Genomic DNA, 16,674 nt, shown 5'->3' with positions numbered 1-16,674 from the left:
TTAGTACAGCCACTATGGAGAACAGTTTGAAGGTTCCCCAAAAAATTAAGAATAGAGCTACCATATGATCCAGCAATCCCACTGCTGGGTATATACACAAAAGAAAGGAAGTCAGCATATAAAACAGATACCTGCACTCCTATGTTTTTTGCAGCATTATTCACAACAGCCAACATTTGGAAGCAACCTAAGGGTCCATGAACAGATGAATGGATAAAGAAAATATGGTGCATATACACACTGGAGTGCTATTTTGCCATAAGAAAGAATGAGATCCTGTCATTTGCAACAACATGGGTGGATGGAGCTGGAGGTCATTATGATAAGTGAAATAAGTCAGGCACAGAAAGACAAACTTCACATGTTCTCACTTAATTGTGGGAGCTAAAAATCAAAAGAATTGAACCCACAGAGATAGAGTAGAAGGATGGTATCAGAGGCTGGGAAGGGTAGTAGGGGGTAGGAGGAAAGTAGGGATGGCTAATAGGTACAAAAAAATAGAAAGAATGAAAAAGACCTAGTGTTGGATAACACAACAGAGTAACTACAGTCAATAATAATTTAATTGTACATTTAAAAATAACTAAAAAAGTATAATTGGATCATTTGTAACACAAAGGATAAATGCTTGAGGAGATGAATACCATATTTTCTATCATGTAATTATTACACATTGCATGCCTATATCAAAGTATCTCATGTACCCCATAAATATGTAGATCTACTATGTACCCCCAAAAATTAAAAATTAAAGGTCTTTCCATCTCCCCTTCTTCTCCTTTCTTCTGGTTTTTATGTAAATGTTGCAATGAGCCATCAGTGACTATGAGATAAAGTGTAATACAGAACTCCTAAAACTCAACAACTATAAAACCCAATTCAAAAATGGGCAAAGGACTTGAATAGACATTTCTCCAAAGAAGATCTACAAATGGCCAAGAAGTAAATGAAAAGATGCTGAACATCACTAATCAGAACTGTAATGAGATTTCACCTCATACCCATTAGGATGGCTATGATCAACAAACAAACAAACAAACAAACAGAAAATAAGTGTTTTTAAGGACGTGGAGAAACTGGAACACCTGTCCACTGTTGGTGGGAATGCAAAATGATACAGCCACTGTGGAAAAATAATAGGATGGTTCCACAAAAAAGTAAAAATAGAACCAGCATATGATCCAGCAATTCCACTTCTGGATTTATACCCAAAATAATTGAAATCAGGGTCTCAGCTATTTGTACACCTGAGTTCATGACAACGTTATTCACAGTAGCCAAACTGTGAAAGCAACCAAAGTGTCCATCAATAGATGAATGGATAAGCAAAATGTGGTACATCCATACATGGAATATTATTCAACCTTAGAAAGGAAGGAATTTTTGACATGTGCTACAACATAGATGAACATTATGCTAAATAAAATAAGCCAGTCACAAAAAGACATACTGTATGATTCCCCTTAAGTGAGGTACTTTAGTCAAATTCATACAGACAGAAAAAATGATGGTTTCCAGGGACTGGGGGAAAGGTAGAATAGGGAGTTATTATTTAGTAAATTTATAGAGTTTGTCTTAAAAGATGAAAGAAGTTATGGAGGTGGATGGTGATGATGGTTGCCCAATATTATGAATGTATGCAATACCACTGAACTGTACACATAAAAATGCTTAAGATGGCAAATTTTATGTATTTTACCACAATAAAAAATTATTTAAAAAAAGAATATCAGTGGGCACTCAAATTAGTGGGTGAAAATTTGATGAACAAGAATTTGTATCATTCCAAAGTATCTTCTCACATAGCCTCTATTAATTATAAAGGTAAAGAAAAGTTATCTTACAGTGAAGAAACTTGGTGCATAACACCATAGCCAAGTCATCAAATTTCGCATCACAAAAAAGACCCAAAAACTGATGTCAAAAAAACAAACCTAATGATCGAATGCAGTGAGAAAAACACATTACTTCTGTGGTATTGCTGTCCCCCAAATGCAGACTCTGAATCTAATTATAAGAAAGCATAATACAATTCAATATAAGGAACATTCTAAAAAATAACTAGCCTGTTCTTTTCAGAAACACCAGTGTCATGAAAGGAAAGCTGAGGAGCGGTTCTAGATTAGAGGAGACTAAAGACATGGAACCAAATGCAAGGCGTAATCTTGGATTCCGGGCTGGGGCTGGGGAGTTATAAATGCCAGTATTGGGAAAATTGGAATACATTTGCATAAAGTTTATAGTATTACACCAAAGCTAAGTTTCTTGATTTCTATAAATGGACTACAGTTTTGTAAGAATATATTTATTCTGGCCAGGCGCGGTGGCTCACGCCTGTAATACCAGCACTTTGGGAAGCTGAGGTGGGTGGATCACAAGGTCAGGAGTTCAAGATCAGCCTGACCAAGATGGTGAAACCCTGTATCTACTAAAAATACAAAAACTTAGCCAGGCATGGTGATGGGCACCTGTAATCCCAGCTACTCAGGAGCCTGAGGCAAAGAATTTCTTGAACCCAGGAGGCGAGGTTGCAGTGAGCCGAGATCGCCCCACTGCACTCCAGCCTGGGTGACAGAGTGAAACTGTCTCAAAAAAATATATATATATATATATTTATTCTTAGGATAAGAGGTAAAGGAACATGATGTCTGAAACTTACTGTCAAAAGGTTCAGAAATCTATCTTATGCTATATATTCATTTATATTAATTATGTACATTAATATATAGAATTATTTGTGTACTTATAATACATACATGTGTATCTGTGTGTGTGTCCAGAGCGAGAAAGAGAGAATAATAAAGCAAATGTGGCAAAACATTAACAGTTGGTAAAGTACATAAAGGATATTATTTCCTTGTATTCTTGCAATTTTTCTTTAAATATAAAATAATTGTAAAATACAAAGTTAGAGAAGTAATTTATTTACTATAGGATTTCTCAAAGTTTTAAAAATTCATCCACTTATTCCATCCACACTAGTTGGACACCTACTGTATACCATGCATTGTGCTAAGCAGTTTAAGAATATCCAAGAAGAGCATCTCATGCTGCTAGTTTTCTGTGAAATACATTTCAGAAGGTATTACTTTGTCTAATTATAATCCATCTCTCTAACTAGTATATGGGCTCCAGAATGGCAAATGCCAGATCTTAGAGATCTTATTCGTCCAGTGCATATCCTGTTGTCTGAGGCCTCAGAAGGAGCTTGATAAATGTTGACTATATAGGGAGTGAGCAAGTGAATGATGAGTGAGTGAGTGAGTGAGTGAGTGAAAGTTACCATGAGGATCTCTGTAGCCGACACTCACTTCTTGTGGGGATCACTCCTGGACACCTTTGGCTGCACCCAACCTGCCAAATCCTCCCAGATTCTTCCAGGTGCCACAGTCTCAGCTAGACAGAGTGACTACTCAGAAAAGCTAGAATGCTGCCTTGCAAAAAGGCTGTCATTACAATAAAAATAAAATACTGGACAGCTCTTTCCCTTTGACTCTGACTCTAGAACAAAAGAAGATGTGAATGAAAACAATAGTCATCAAGGCTCATCACCACCACAGAAGGCCCTAGAGGTATTTGACTTTTTGCATCTAACACCTTCTGCAGGACCCCATTTAGTGAAGCCAGAGTCCTGGACAGTGGTACAAAACAAGGAGAGGAGTAGGCTCACATTTAAAAACCAAACACCGCATGTTCTCACTCATAGGTGGGAATTGAACAATGAGAACACTTGGACACAGGAAGGGGAACATCACACACCAGGGCCTGTCATGGGGTGGGGGGAGGGGGGAGGGATAGCATTAGGAGATACACCTAATGTAAACGAGGAGTTAGTGGGTGCAGCAAACCAACATGGCACATGTATACATATGTAACAAGCCTGCACCTTGTCCACAAGTGCGCTAGAACTTAAAGTATAATAAAAAAAAAAGAGTCACTAAGTTCTTACAGCTTCTTTGTTAACTACTTTGCACAATTCCTGTAACAAAAGGTCTAGAATATCTTTCGAATAAAAATGAGGACAACTTTCTCACAGCTGCCATTGTTTACCCAGGAATTCCCTTCCTTGGTCTTGTTTTTACAGCATTGCTTTCACATAATTACTTTCTGCATTGCCCCTCTACCTTTCTTGCAGTTTCTGAAGATGCTACATCATTATAAATTACAAACATGGATATTCATCACAGAAACTGGCAGTAGTAGAAGCTTCTAGAAATAATAGGATTTGGTGTGATGGTACCATCGAAAAATTTAAAATTACTCTCCTAAAGTGAAAGTAAAATGCAAGGGAAAATAATTTTCCCCAAGCCAGATTTACCTTGAAATTCTTCTTTCTAGATTTAGTGCACAACAGCAAGCCATCCCTGAAGAAGAGCAGAAACTTACACTTTCACACGTTAACCATGGTTTGGTTTAATAAATAATAAAACCTTAGAGTAAGACATGACCTTGGAAGTCATTGAATCTAGCTGTTTACCCAATGTAAAAATTACTAATAAAAATTCCAGATATGTCTTTGTGTAAGTAGCTCTCCTAGAAAGCCAATTGCACAATGGTTTCCTAGATTTCTACAATGTAATTGCTGAAGGAAAGAAGTTGTTTGAAATGTTGCATGCAAAATCTTACACTTGAAAGCTTTGCCCTACTTCTTGGGTTGGTACCAGGTGCCAACCCTGAAAAGGATGCAGCTCAGAGAGGAAACTCTGAACCAGAAGAACGTGGCTGTCCCCATTCCCCAGCACTTCCCAAAGGCACCACTCAAAAGAAGTCCATCAATCTTTGGAGCACCGATGTTGAAACAGTTCATGAAATTTCTTTTACAGTCACCCAAACACATCCTGGAAATTTAAGACCTAGGAGTCCTGTGAAGCACATTATTGTTCTTAAAAATTACACCAAAAGTCACTCAAAATTACATCAAAAGTTTCTCAACTCAATGCAAAAGTGCCAATATAGAAAGACAAATAAAATTGCCCTTCTTTGGGGGACACTTTGGGCACGCTCATCACACACAGTCCACACAGTTAGTTACAATGTGCAACTGTGGGACTCTTTTACTATCCTTTTCATTCCCAAGTGGGAAGTTGAACAGGTGTGAGCATCTCAGCAGTGTTGTAGGAGGGCAAATGGAGGCTAGAGACCATGTAATATGCTTACCCCCTCTCTCCCTGCACCACATTAAAATTTGCAAAGATTCTCACTCTTGTCCAAGGGCTGGTACCCATGTCACCTTCCCTAAGTCCCTGTGTACCAATAAGGTAAATTCAAGTAGGTAAGAGATTTGCAACTTACATGTAGAACTCAGTGTGTGGGGTTGGGGAGTGGGGGGAATGCGGGAGATGCCCTTTATGAAAAAAAAATTGTGGTTTGCCACAAGGTGTCAGTATACATCACCACACAGTGAATAAGGACTGGCTGTTAAACCTATATATATAATATATTAGATTCAAAGGCTGTGTACATCTTATGTCCTGATAAAAGCAGGAAAACATATTCCTGTTCCTTCTCTCTGTAAAGAGAGCAACGTAAATTTTAGGATATGTTTGATTAAAGACAGAAATAGAAGTGTGGTGATGACCTCAAATCTCACCTAGAACTCAACTCCCCTTTCTCATTCAGTGCCAATCACCACTACTGCAGAGTTGGCAGCTCGCTCACAGATGCCTCTCTGCTTGCCTCTCTCTCCCTCATTCTTTGGCCTCTGAGTATCTTGTCTGTGCTCTAGCCCCGAGAAGGTCTTCTTCCCTAATGTTACCAAAATGCAGCAACACCTTTAAAGGGAGAGAGAGAAAGACAGGAGAGCAAGTAAGAGGGAACACGAAAGAGAGAGAACAAGATATGACTCTGCCAGAGGACACATTTCCCCTCCCAGGGAGAAGGGACACAAAACCAAAGGTCAGCTCCTACTTACCTTTCTGCCATTCACAAAGAAAACCAATTCGTCTGCTGTCATTGTCACAGGTTGGGGTCCCCGAACTCCAGGTACCTCACTCCTAAGAGACACTGGCAGGTAGTTATCACTGCTCTGTGACCTGAAAGTTATGCCTCCCAATAAAATGAAATAAGGTCCACCAATGGGATGGAACCAGCTCAGAGCTTCAGGGCATGAAGAGTTCTTGGCAAAAGCCACTGGTTTACATAATCAAGGAAGTGCAAAAGTCATACACAGCAAATTACAATCTCCACACCTGTGTCAAAGAGCACAGGAAAATACATCCAAGGTTGTTGACTTGGCACTAGGTGACTGTGGGTCTTGGGCACTGCTCTCATGAAACCTGCTTCGTCCTCCCACTTGCTGCAAGACAGAGAAGGGGAAGACAGAGGAGGGGAAGGACCGTTGTCAGAGTCACTGCTAATAGAGCTGATTCACACCCTCTGTGTCTACATTTGTCATTTTACCATTCAGGTTTACAGCAACACAGACTGACTGCATGAATGCAAGAGTCATTCTTTCACAGCCTGGTGGAGTAGAGAGGTCACAGGACATGGAGCCCCATGAACCTGACTCAAATCCTGGCATTTGACCTCAGCATGTTACTTACTACCTTCACAACTCAGTTGTTTTCATCCTGTACAGGATCATAGAATGATATCAAGAATAGAAGAATGAGGGACAAATGACATTTTGGGAGTGCCTTGTAAATTTGCAAAGAACTAAAACATTTATCACTGTTGAAAAGACATCTTCAACATCTCAACAAATAAAATCCTAATAGCAAACTATTTTTGAGATTTGTCTTTTGTTTCTCTCAGGAAAATATCCTTGACAAGTTGTCACAGTAACTCATAAAAGTATTTCAAAACACCAAAGAAATTAAAATGCTCATACCACATAGTCATAGGCTACAGTAACACATAGCTGAAAACCTTTCCCCATCCGATATCCATTAACTCTCAGTGTAAACACAGATGTGCACGTCCACTGGAGCAGCACTAATGGGCTCTCTGCAGTCCAGCACCCTCCCAACTGCCCCTACCAGTTCTTTAGTTCAACACACACACACACACAAAGAGAGAGAGAGAGAGAGAGAGAGAGACCAGCATTCACTCTGGTCTTCTTCTGTCCTGTAATGACCCATACAGTGGCTCAGCCAGCCTTCCTTAAGTAAGACACCTCCCCCACAACCCTAGCAGGCTACCTGAGGGGAAAGAAAGGAGTATTAGGCAGATGTACTTGATATAGTAACAGCTTAGAGAAACTGAAGACTGCCAGGACAACCACACAATCAACACAATGCCCCCTCCCACCACAGCCTTAATTTAACCAGGAGATGAAACTTTACTTGTTGCTTGACCAAATATCCCAGTTTGCCCTGGACTATCCTAGTTTTCGCCTTGAATCCCTGACAAATGCCTCAGAGATCCTAGTAAATCCTTCAGTCCAGGGCAAACTGGGATGGTTGGTCACTATAAAACTGGTTGTTGGCTGGGCATGGCGGCTCACACCTATAATCCCAGCACTTTCAGAGGCCAAGGTGGGTGGATCACCTGAGGTCAGGAATTCATGACCAGCCTGGCCAACATGGTGAAACCCCATCTCTACTAAAAATACAAAAATTATCTGGGAGCGGTGGGCCACCTGTAATCCCAGCTACTCTGGAGACTGAGGCAGGAGAATCACTTGAACCTGGGAGGCGGAGGTTGCAGTGAGCTGAGATGGTGCCACTGCACTCCAGCCTGGGCGACAGAGTGAGACTCCATCTCAAAAACAAAAACAAAACCAAAACCGGTTGTTAAATCTGAGAGATTCCCTACCTCAGAAGCCATTTGGCAATATATTTTATTGTCAGAACTGGGCAGAGATGCTACTGGCATTTAATGGATGGAGGCCAGTAATGCCACTAAACATCCTACAAACCACAAGACAGTCCCACCCCAATAAAATGAACAACGATGAATGTCAGCAGAGCCAAGCTAGAGAAATTCTGCCCTGAAAGAAAGAAGGAAGGAGCTGGGGAGAGAGAGAGGGACTGAGCCTAGGGCATGTTTTTTAATTAGTCAATTCTTCCAAACCCTCACACCTCTTTGATTGAGAGACTTTTCCTCTATGCACTAATCTACCCAGTTTAACAAGCCCTCCCCTTCCTCCTAGGCATTCCCCAGCCAATGCTCCAGGAAAAGCTAAAGGGAAGGCTGAGGAAAGATCTCAGGCTTTGGAGTTTCATAGGCTGGCTTGAATGTTAGCTCCACCACTTCTGTGTGCCTTTGGCAAAAATCTCTCTCTTGGCATCAATATTCTCATTTACAAAATGGAGGTGGCCATAATTGCTTTGTAAGGACCAACTCTTAGCAGAATGAAATAAAACATAGATTAAATCTGTTGTCCACAGGAGAAACTAATGTTGGTGTGCTTCTCCCCACTCAGCAAATCTTCAAACCCTCTCTTATCTAGAGGTGAAATTCTTCTCTATTACTATGGAGCATTGAAAGATAAAAGTGAAATAAATTTTCAATAAGGGTTTGTGCTGTCATGCAGAATTTTCAGCTCTGTAGTAACTAGCTGAAACCCCAAATACTGACATTTGACAAAAACTTGAATTAGTATGATTATTATTTAGCAAAATATTTGCTACCACTTTCTTTCTCTGTGACTTTATTTTATTTCTTTAATTTACAAATTAAAATCATACACATTTATCATGTATAATATGATGTTTTTAAATATGTATACATTGTTAAATAGCTCCATTGAGCTGACTAACATACATGTTACCTCACATATTTATCATTTCTTCTGGTGAGTACACTTAAATTGTCTTAGAGATTTTCAAAATATACATTGTTATTAAGTTACAGTGACCATGTTGTACAATCGATCTCTTGAATTTATTCCTTCTATCTAGCTGAAATTCTGTATTATTTGACAAGCCTAGCTCTATCGCCCAGGCTAGAATGTAGTGGCATGATCTCGGCTCACTGCAACCTCCAGCTCCCTGGTTCAAGTAATTCTCCTGCCTCAGCCCCCTGAGTAGCTGGGATTACAGGCATGTGCCACCCTCAAGTTTGGTTCCAAAATTCTCTAGACCAGTTAAATGGGGCCTCTGTCTGTTTATAACAAAGGCATGGAGAGGCTGATGAAATTTTTCCTAAGAAAAATTACTCTCTTTTTCTCATTTGTCCTGAACAAGTTCACAATCTTTGCTCACAGACCCACCACTGAAGCACTCCCATTTAGCCCAAGGTAATTTTCGTATTTTTAGTAGAGACGGGGTTTCACCATGTTGGCCAGGTTGGTCATGAACTCCTGACCTCAGGTGATCTGCCCACCTTGGCCTCCCAAAGTGCTGGGATTACACCTATATTTAGGTGTCTCAATGTTGGGTGCATATATATTTACAATTGTTATATCCTCCTGATAAATTGAGGCCCTTTTCACTATATAATAATTTTTTGCCTCATTTTACAGTTTTTGACTTAAAGTTTATTTTATCTGATATACGTATAGCCAACCTGCTCATTTTTGGTTTTCATTTTCATGGATATTTTTTCCCATCCCTTCACTTGCAGTCTATGTGTGTCCTAAACGTGAGAGATGAGTCTCTTGTATGCAGCTTATAGTTGAGTCTTCTTTTATTTATTTATTTTTTCCATTCAGTCACTCTATGTCCTTTGATTAAAAAATTTAATCTATTTACTTTTAAGGTAATTATTGATAGGTAAGGACTTACTACTGCCATTTTATTGTTTTCTGGTTGTTTTATAGATCTTTTGTTGTTGTTAGCCTATTTTGTTTTCATACTTTGTGATTAAGTGATTTTCTCTAGTGTTATGCTGTGATTGCTTACTTTTTATCTTATGTGTATCTACTGTAGGTTTTTCCCTTATGGTTACCACGAAGCTTACATAAAACCTCTTACAGTTATAACAGGCCATTTAAAGCTGATAACAACCTAAATTTGATTGCATACAAAACCCTAAACTTTTGCTCCATCCTCCCTCACATTTTATGTTTTTGAAGCTGCAATTTACATCTTTTTATATTGTGTATCTCTTAACAAATTATTGTAGTCATTATTTTTAATAGTTTTTTCTCTTAACCTTCATACTAAATATATAAGCAATTTACACACCACCATTACAGAATTAGAGTGTTCTGAATTTGACTGTGTATTTACTTTTACCACTGAGTTTTACACTTTCATATGTTTTTGTATTACTAATTAGTGTTCTTGTCTTTCAGCTTGAAGAACTTCCTTTAGCATTTCTTGTAAGGCAAGCTTAGTGATGTAAACAACCTTCCCAGTTTTTGTCTGGAAAAGTCTTTATCTCTCCTTCTTCATCACTCCTTCATTTCTCCTTCATTTCAGCTTTTGAGGTCCAATATTTTTGGTTGGCAGAGTTTTTTCTTCAGCATCCTGAATATATCATCCCACTATCCCTGGCCTGTAAGTCTCTGCTGATAAATCTGTTGCTAACCTCATTGGAACTCTCTGATATGTTATTTGCTTCTTTTTTCTTGCTACTTTCAGGATCCTCTCTTTGGTTTTTAATGGTTGGATTATAATGTGTCTTGGTGTAGTTTTGTTTAATTGAAACTTATTGGAGACATTTGACTCTCTTTACCTGTGTATTTATATCTTTCCCCATATTTGTAAAGTTTTCTGCTATTATTTCTTTAAATAAGCTTTATACCCCCATTGTCTTTCTCTTCTCCATCTTGAGCTTTTATGACTCAAAATTGTACTTTGGAGGTTGTCCCATAAGACCCATAAGCTTTTTTAAAATTCCTTTTTATCATTTTTTTTTCTCCTTTGGCTGTATGTTTTCAAATAACCTGTCTTCTAGTTCACAGATTCTTTCTTCTGCTTAATCAATATTGCTTTTGATGCTATCTATTGCATTTTTATTTCATTCATTGTATTTTTCAGCTCTAGAATTTCTGTCTTTTTAAATAATTTCAATATCACTGTTAAATTTCCCATTTTGGTTGTCCATTGTGTTTCCTGATTTCTTTCAATTTCTTTATATTTTCTTGAAGTTGGCTGAACTTCCTTAAAACAATTATTTTGAAATCCTTGTCAAGCAGTTTTTATATCTCTATTTCCTTGGGGTCAGCTACTGGGAGATTATTCTTTTGGTGGTGTTCTATCAACTTGCTTTTTCATGTTTCTTTCTGCCTTCTGTTGATATCTGAGCATTTAAAGAAGTAGTGACTTATTCCAGTATTTGCAAACTGGCTTTGTCTGGGAAAGTTTTTCACCAGTCAGCCCGTCCAGAGATTTGGGGCAGGTTGTCTGGTATAATCTGAAGGTGGGCTTTCTGCTGGAGTCTTTAGGAAGACTGGCCTGATGCCTAGGTCAGCAGGTGAGTGGGCCTGGGGTCAGGATCCACTGGGGTAGACCTATTGATTGAATCCAAGGGCAGTAGGCCTGGAGCCTGAGTCGGTGAGGGCAAGCCTGGAGTATATTTCCACTGATGCTTGATTTCTGGGTCTGTAGGCATTGACCTGGTGCTGGAATAAGTTTTGAACCTGAGTGTGCAGGGGCTGGCTTAGGGTGCTAGAGTGGAACCTGAATCTGTGGGATCACACTTGGCACCAGAGTGGGCTTGGAGGTTTAATCCCCAAGTGGATTGGAGTCTGGGGCCACAGGGGCCTGCCTGGCACTGAGTTTTACTTTAGTGGACCCAGTGTTGGGTCCAAGGCAAAGTTTAGTGCTCACTTCCCTGTCCCTGGATATCTCCTTGGAGATCTTGGAGAGATATCCAAGTAAAGGATATCTCTCTCCACTGTGCTGCCTAGGGTTGGGGAAGTGGTAACACAGATAATGTAAAACTATTCTTCCTACCCTCTTCAATGCATCTTTTCTCATTTCCATGCTGTACCCAGGTGTTATAATCTCTCAGCTGGTATTCTTAGCTCTTGTGAAGGCATTTTTTTTGCATAGATATTTGTTTAAATTGATGTTTCTGCAAAAGGATGATGCTGAAAAATCTTATTCCACCATCTTGCTGACATCAGTCTCTTCTTTGGTACTTTTCAAAATAGTATAAATGAAGGGAAAAAAATCTAAAGTCAGAACTTTTTCCATACTGAATATCTACTGTATATGCTTTTCACATTATGATGAATTCTGAAATTTTGGCTGAAGTAATGGAATTTTACCACCTGGTAATAGACCAACTGTGATGTACATTGTATTACATTAACTTACCTTATTCTCCTAAGAGATATCTTGGCTTTTAATATACACTGCATTGGCATGTGAGGTTTTAAGATTCATAGAAAATCCAGATAAGCCCTGAGGACTTCTGGACACAGACCTCTTCCCAGTGGGAGCCACACTTTCAGGAAATCACAAAAGATAAGAAAAGTAAAAGTGCTGCCAAGAGTCATAACTTATTTTTTGAAGAGTGAGCTGCCTCAGGGCCAAGTACTTCCTGGAGGAAGATGATTCAATAAAGACTATGGAGTGTTCCCTGAAAGGCTGGTCAGAGCTAGACCAGCAGCTGTGGAGACTTCAGTGCTTTTGAATTCATGCCCTGGCCTTCTGTGTCCTGGCTGTGTCTCTAGCTCTCTTTAGAAGTCACTGCTGGTCTTTATCCTGCCTCTGCAGCAGCTTCTTCCCAGTCTGCTCTGTCCTTTTTCTTTTCAACCAGATGTACGTTCTTGTCTGTAACCTAAGGGCATTCTTGTTCATTTTCTTTATTTACAACAAAGTTTACTTTAAAAGAAAGAAAATGTTTTTCAATATATTCCATTGTTCAGATTTTTTTAACCAAGACTGGTTTCACTCCTACATATGCTCCACTCTGGATGAAAGATTTTTGCCATATTCTCAGAGCATTACTACTCAACACCCAATACTCCTTTGTTCTCTCAGACATCCATATTATTAAGTAATCCTAATAATAGTTCTTGACTATGAATAACATTTCTTTCACACATCTTGATTTCATTTGATCCTTATAATAGCCCTGTGAGGTAAGGAAGGAAGTTATTTTTATCTTCCTTTTTCAGACAAAAGCAAGTGGGAGTCAGAGAGGTTGACTTGCCAACTGTCGTGCGACAAGCAAATGCCAGTTTCTACATCCGTCACCCATTTCCCAGCAGAAAAATTATCTCTTTGATGGTTCTTCACTAGTAAAACCAAGATTGTTAGCATAGCACTTATGGCCCTTCTTAGTTTGGCTGAAATCCAGCCTTCTGGTTGGTAAAGTGTCTTTCTCTAGTGCCTAGATAGTGGGCCCCTGAGATTAGGAGCAGAACAGTGTTTACCACTGTTTCACTGGTGCCTAGCATAGAGCCAGATCTATAGAAGTATCAAAAAATGTTTGTTGAATTGTGTCCACAATGCAAGGGATGAGTTATGCTTTCACAAATATCTAAGCATCTGCCTTTTACTAAACACAGAAGTTCCTTCCATCATTTCATATATTCTTAGCATCATTTAACTTCCTTTACCAGTTCCTTTCTAACTAAACTTTTGTTAGTTAACCAGCTAGTATTCCTTAAGATAAAGGTCACATCACTTCATTACTATCAAGGAAATCAATCAATCAAGCAAATACACATCTGGGAGAATCCTCTTACAATCAGGAAGATGAGATTATAAAAAAAATGGACACAGTCAAAACTAAAAGCATGTAAACTTCAGCCTGGGTCTTCACTGCAAATACACAAAGGCCCAGGGAATAGAAAAGGCCCAGAAGCAAATGTAAACCCACTTCAATCTGTCTGCATCATCCTTATGTTTTTTATAATGTATTTTTCACCCAATAAAGTCTGTCACCACAGAGTCGTGTGTGGCAACAACCATGTGGGTTTGGTGGCTAGCTGGGCACAAAGTAAAGTTTCTCTTTCCACTCTGAGCTGCTCTTGCACAATTCAGGAAAGAAAGTCCTTACCTCTTCACTTATTCAAGGACCAACTCACATGTGATCTGTAGACAATATAGACCAATGAGTAGCCATTGGAGAAAATTATTATTACAACTATTTGCACCCTTAATTCCCTCCCCTGATTTATTTTTACTATTATCATCTGAAATGGTACATAGTGCACTCACTTCTATGTTTATTTTCTGTCTTCCTGCACCCAACAGAATGTGAATGTGGCAGGAATGTCAATGTTCCCACCAAATATTCATGCTCTCCTTCTCTAATGAAGAGTTTCTGCTGGGAAGTCACTATCCAGCTAGGAGCTACATTTTGCAGCTCCCTTATATATGGCTAAAGCCACATGATTGAATATTGATGAATGTAATATGGGTAAAAGTGATGTGTACAATGTCCAGGCTCCCATTCTGTCTTTTCTACTGTCTGACAACTGATGTCAATGACCAGGGTGACTTTGGAAGTCACAAATTGAAGACAGCAGAGCTTTCAATGAACTCAAGTGCTTAAATGAATACAATGAGCTGAACATTTCCCCCTACCCTTGTTGCTTATTGACTTTACAGGAACAAAAAATAAATTTCTATTGTGCTTGCTCACTTTGATTTCTGGGTTTATCTATTATAGCCTCTAGTATTACATTCACTAATACAATAAATTCCACAAAGGCAGAGATATTATCTGTTTTATTCAATGCTAAACTCTGCCTGGACATGGTTGGCATACTATTATATTCAAGAAGTATTTGTTGAATAACAAATGAATGAATGAAAACTATCAGAACCAGGTTTTAGTTAAAGGCAAAGGAGCATAGCTTAAATGTCTGGCTTGGCCCTCATGCAAAGCTGTGTGTGCAAATGGTATCACTGGGGTTCATAGGCTCCTCAGGAGAACTTATTTTCTTTTTTTTTTTATAAAGTGTTTCTTTTATTTCTGTTTCTTATTTTCAAGCCATCCTGTTCATGTTGCAAAGGCAGTATAGTGGAAAGATCACCCGACTAGGAGATTGGAGACTTTCATTTGAATCTTGATCCTGACACTAACTTGCTGGATGACTTTGAACTAGCTACTTAACTATTCAGGGTTTCCTCCTACCTGATGTTGGAGGGTTGAACTTGATGCTGTCTAGAAAGTCCTTCCTACGTCAAATATTTGGTAGTTCATCTGAGTCTTTTCTGTCTTGTGGTTCTAATCCACACCTGAGTGGAACCATACATTTGATCACTTCCCTTTTTCATCCATTCATACCACAAACAGGTGTTAGGTCCTTAGGAGAACTTTTTTCATCCCCAGGTCTTCAATCTTAAGTGTCCCCATTCCCATACTATGTTTTAAGGATGGATTCCAGAGCAACTTCTACACTAGGCAATATTTACACATCCATTTACTGATCAACCATAAGAAGGCTCTGTCATATGTCATATGTCAGGCACTATGCTGGGCATTGAGTAAACTCTAGGGACAAAGAGGCTTAAAGTGTATCCTTACTGTATCTTAGAAATTAACCATGAGCCAACATTGCAAAAACTGAACCCAAGCTCTTTACTTACCCTCCTAAACTTCACCACTCCCCAGAGCAAGGATGCTATTATGATTTAGATAATTGTCCCACCCGAATCTCATGTTGAAATGTAATCTTCGGTGTTGAAGGTGGAGCCTGGTGAGAGGTGTTTAGGTCATGGGGGCAGATCTCTCGCAGTTTGGTGCTGTCTTCATGATAGCGAGTGAGTTATGAGATCCAGCTTTTTAAAAGTGTGTGGAGACTCCCTCTCTCTCTGTTGCCCCCACTCTCACCATGTGTCGTGCCTGCTCCCCTTAGCCTTCTGCCATGATTAAAAGCTTCCTGAGGCATCTCTAGAAGCTGAGCACATGCTGTCACCATGCTTCCTGTACAGCCTGCAGAAACATGAGACAATTAAGCCTCTTTTCTTTATCAATTACCCAGTCTCGGGTATTTCTTTGCAGCAATGCAAGAATGGCCTAACACAGATGCAAAATGCAGGCTGATATATTGATATATTTGAAATAAGTATAATATGAAAACTTGAGCACTTCCTCCAGATCTCTTGGGCCAACTTCCTAGTTTTATTACAATGGACCCTAAGAAGTCAATTCAGAGCACAAAAGGCTACAGGAAGATCACCTGCTGTTCCTGTTCTAAATTTGTTCTTGTACTGGAACTCTGCACAGGAACTCAGTGTTGCTAATGCTGTTATTTTCTTTGTTTTACTTTTAAAAAGAAAAGAACCCCTTTTCTCCTGCAAAAAGAAGTTCATTAAACTACTGTTTGCATCCCTAGGCATATAACCCCCAAAAGGAGCCTATTCCCCAAAGCAATCAGGGACAGAGAGCAAGCTGACAACCTCAGATCTGTTCTCTAGAGTAAGTTTAGTTTTCCCAACACTCAAGGAGAGGAAATGGAAACTGGACTGACATTCTTCATAGAGTCTTCCCTACTGCAGGAATCACTTGCTGGTGGTTTGATCCATGCCTGGCCAATATTGTCTTCTGCTGATGGGACCTTTCCTTCCACCCCTTTTTCACACTTTTGGAAAATGTCTGCCCCTTTCTCCAGAGCTTTGAAAGTAAGTTGATGTTTGGCATTTATGGGTTAATATTTGAGATTTTGGCTATTTGTGAGTAATTCTGAAAGTTAATGACATAATATTCAGCATTTTCTGAAACATAAATTTTATCTCATGAGCTACAATAATACAGTTGCCTCTTAGCGCACTGAGCAAGCCTTGTCGAGAATTTTAAGGGGATTTCTTGTATCATTAGCTTTATTTTGGTGCATTTTATGAGGATTGGGTAAATTAAGACATTCATATCTCTTTATTG

General features: G+C 39.2%; 1 protein-coding gene across 2 annotated transcripts in view; it reads right to left on the bottom strand.

Moving 5' to 3' along the window:
* XDH (xanthine dehydrogenase) overlaps window positions 1-6,037 on the bottom strand; it is an 85,294-nt gene extending 79,257 nt beyond the window's left edge. For both annotated transcript variants that reach the window (XM_054476517.2, XM_054476519.2), the window contains exon 1: window positions 5,912-6,037. In XM_054476517.2, the coding sequence (XP_054332492.1) occupies window positions 5,912-5,953 (42 nt within the window). In that variant the 5' untranslated portion in view covers window positions 5,954-6,037. The remainder of the gene's footprint in view (window positions 1-5,911) is intronic.
* Window positions 6,038-16,674: the final 10,637 nt, after the last annotated feature.

The sequence above is a fragment of the Pongo pygmaeus genome, chromosome 12 (assembly GCF_028885625.2).
Source record: "Pongo pygmaeus isolate AG05252 chromosome 12, NHGRI_mPonPyg2-v2.0_pri, whole genome shotgun sequence".
NCBI classification, from domain to species: Eukaryota; Metazoa; Chordata; class Mammalia; order Primates; family Hominidae; genus Pongo; species Pongo pygmaeus.
The sequence above is the reverse complement of the archived record's forward strand: the minus strand, read 5'-3'. Positions and strand labels throughout refer to the sequence as shown.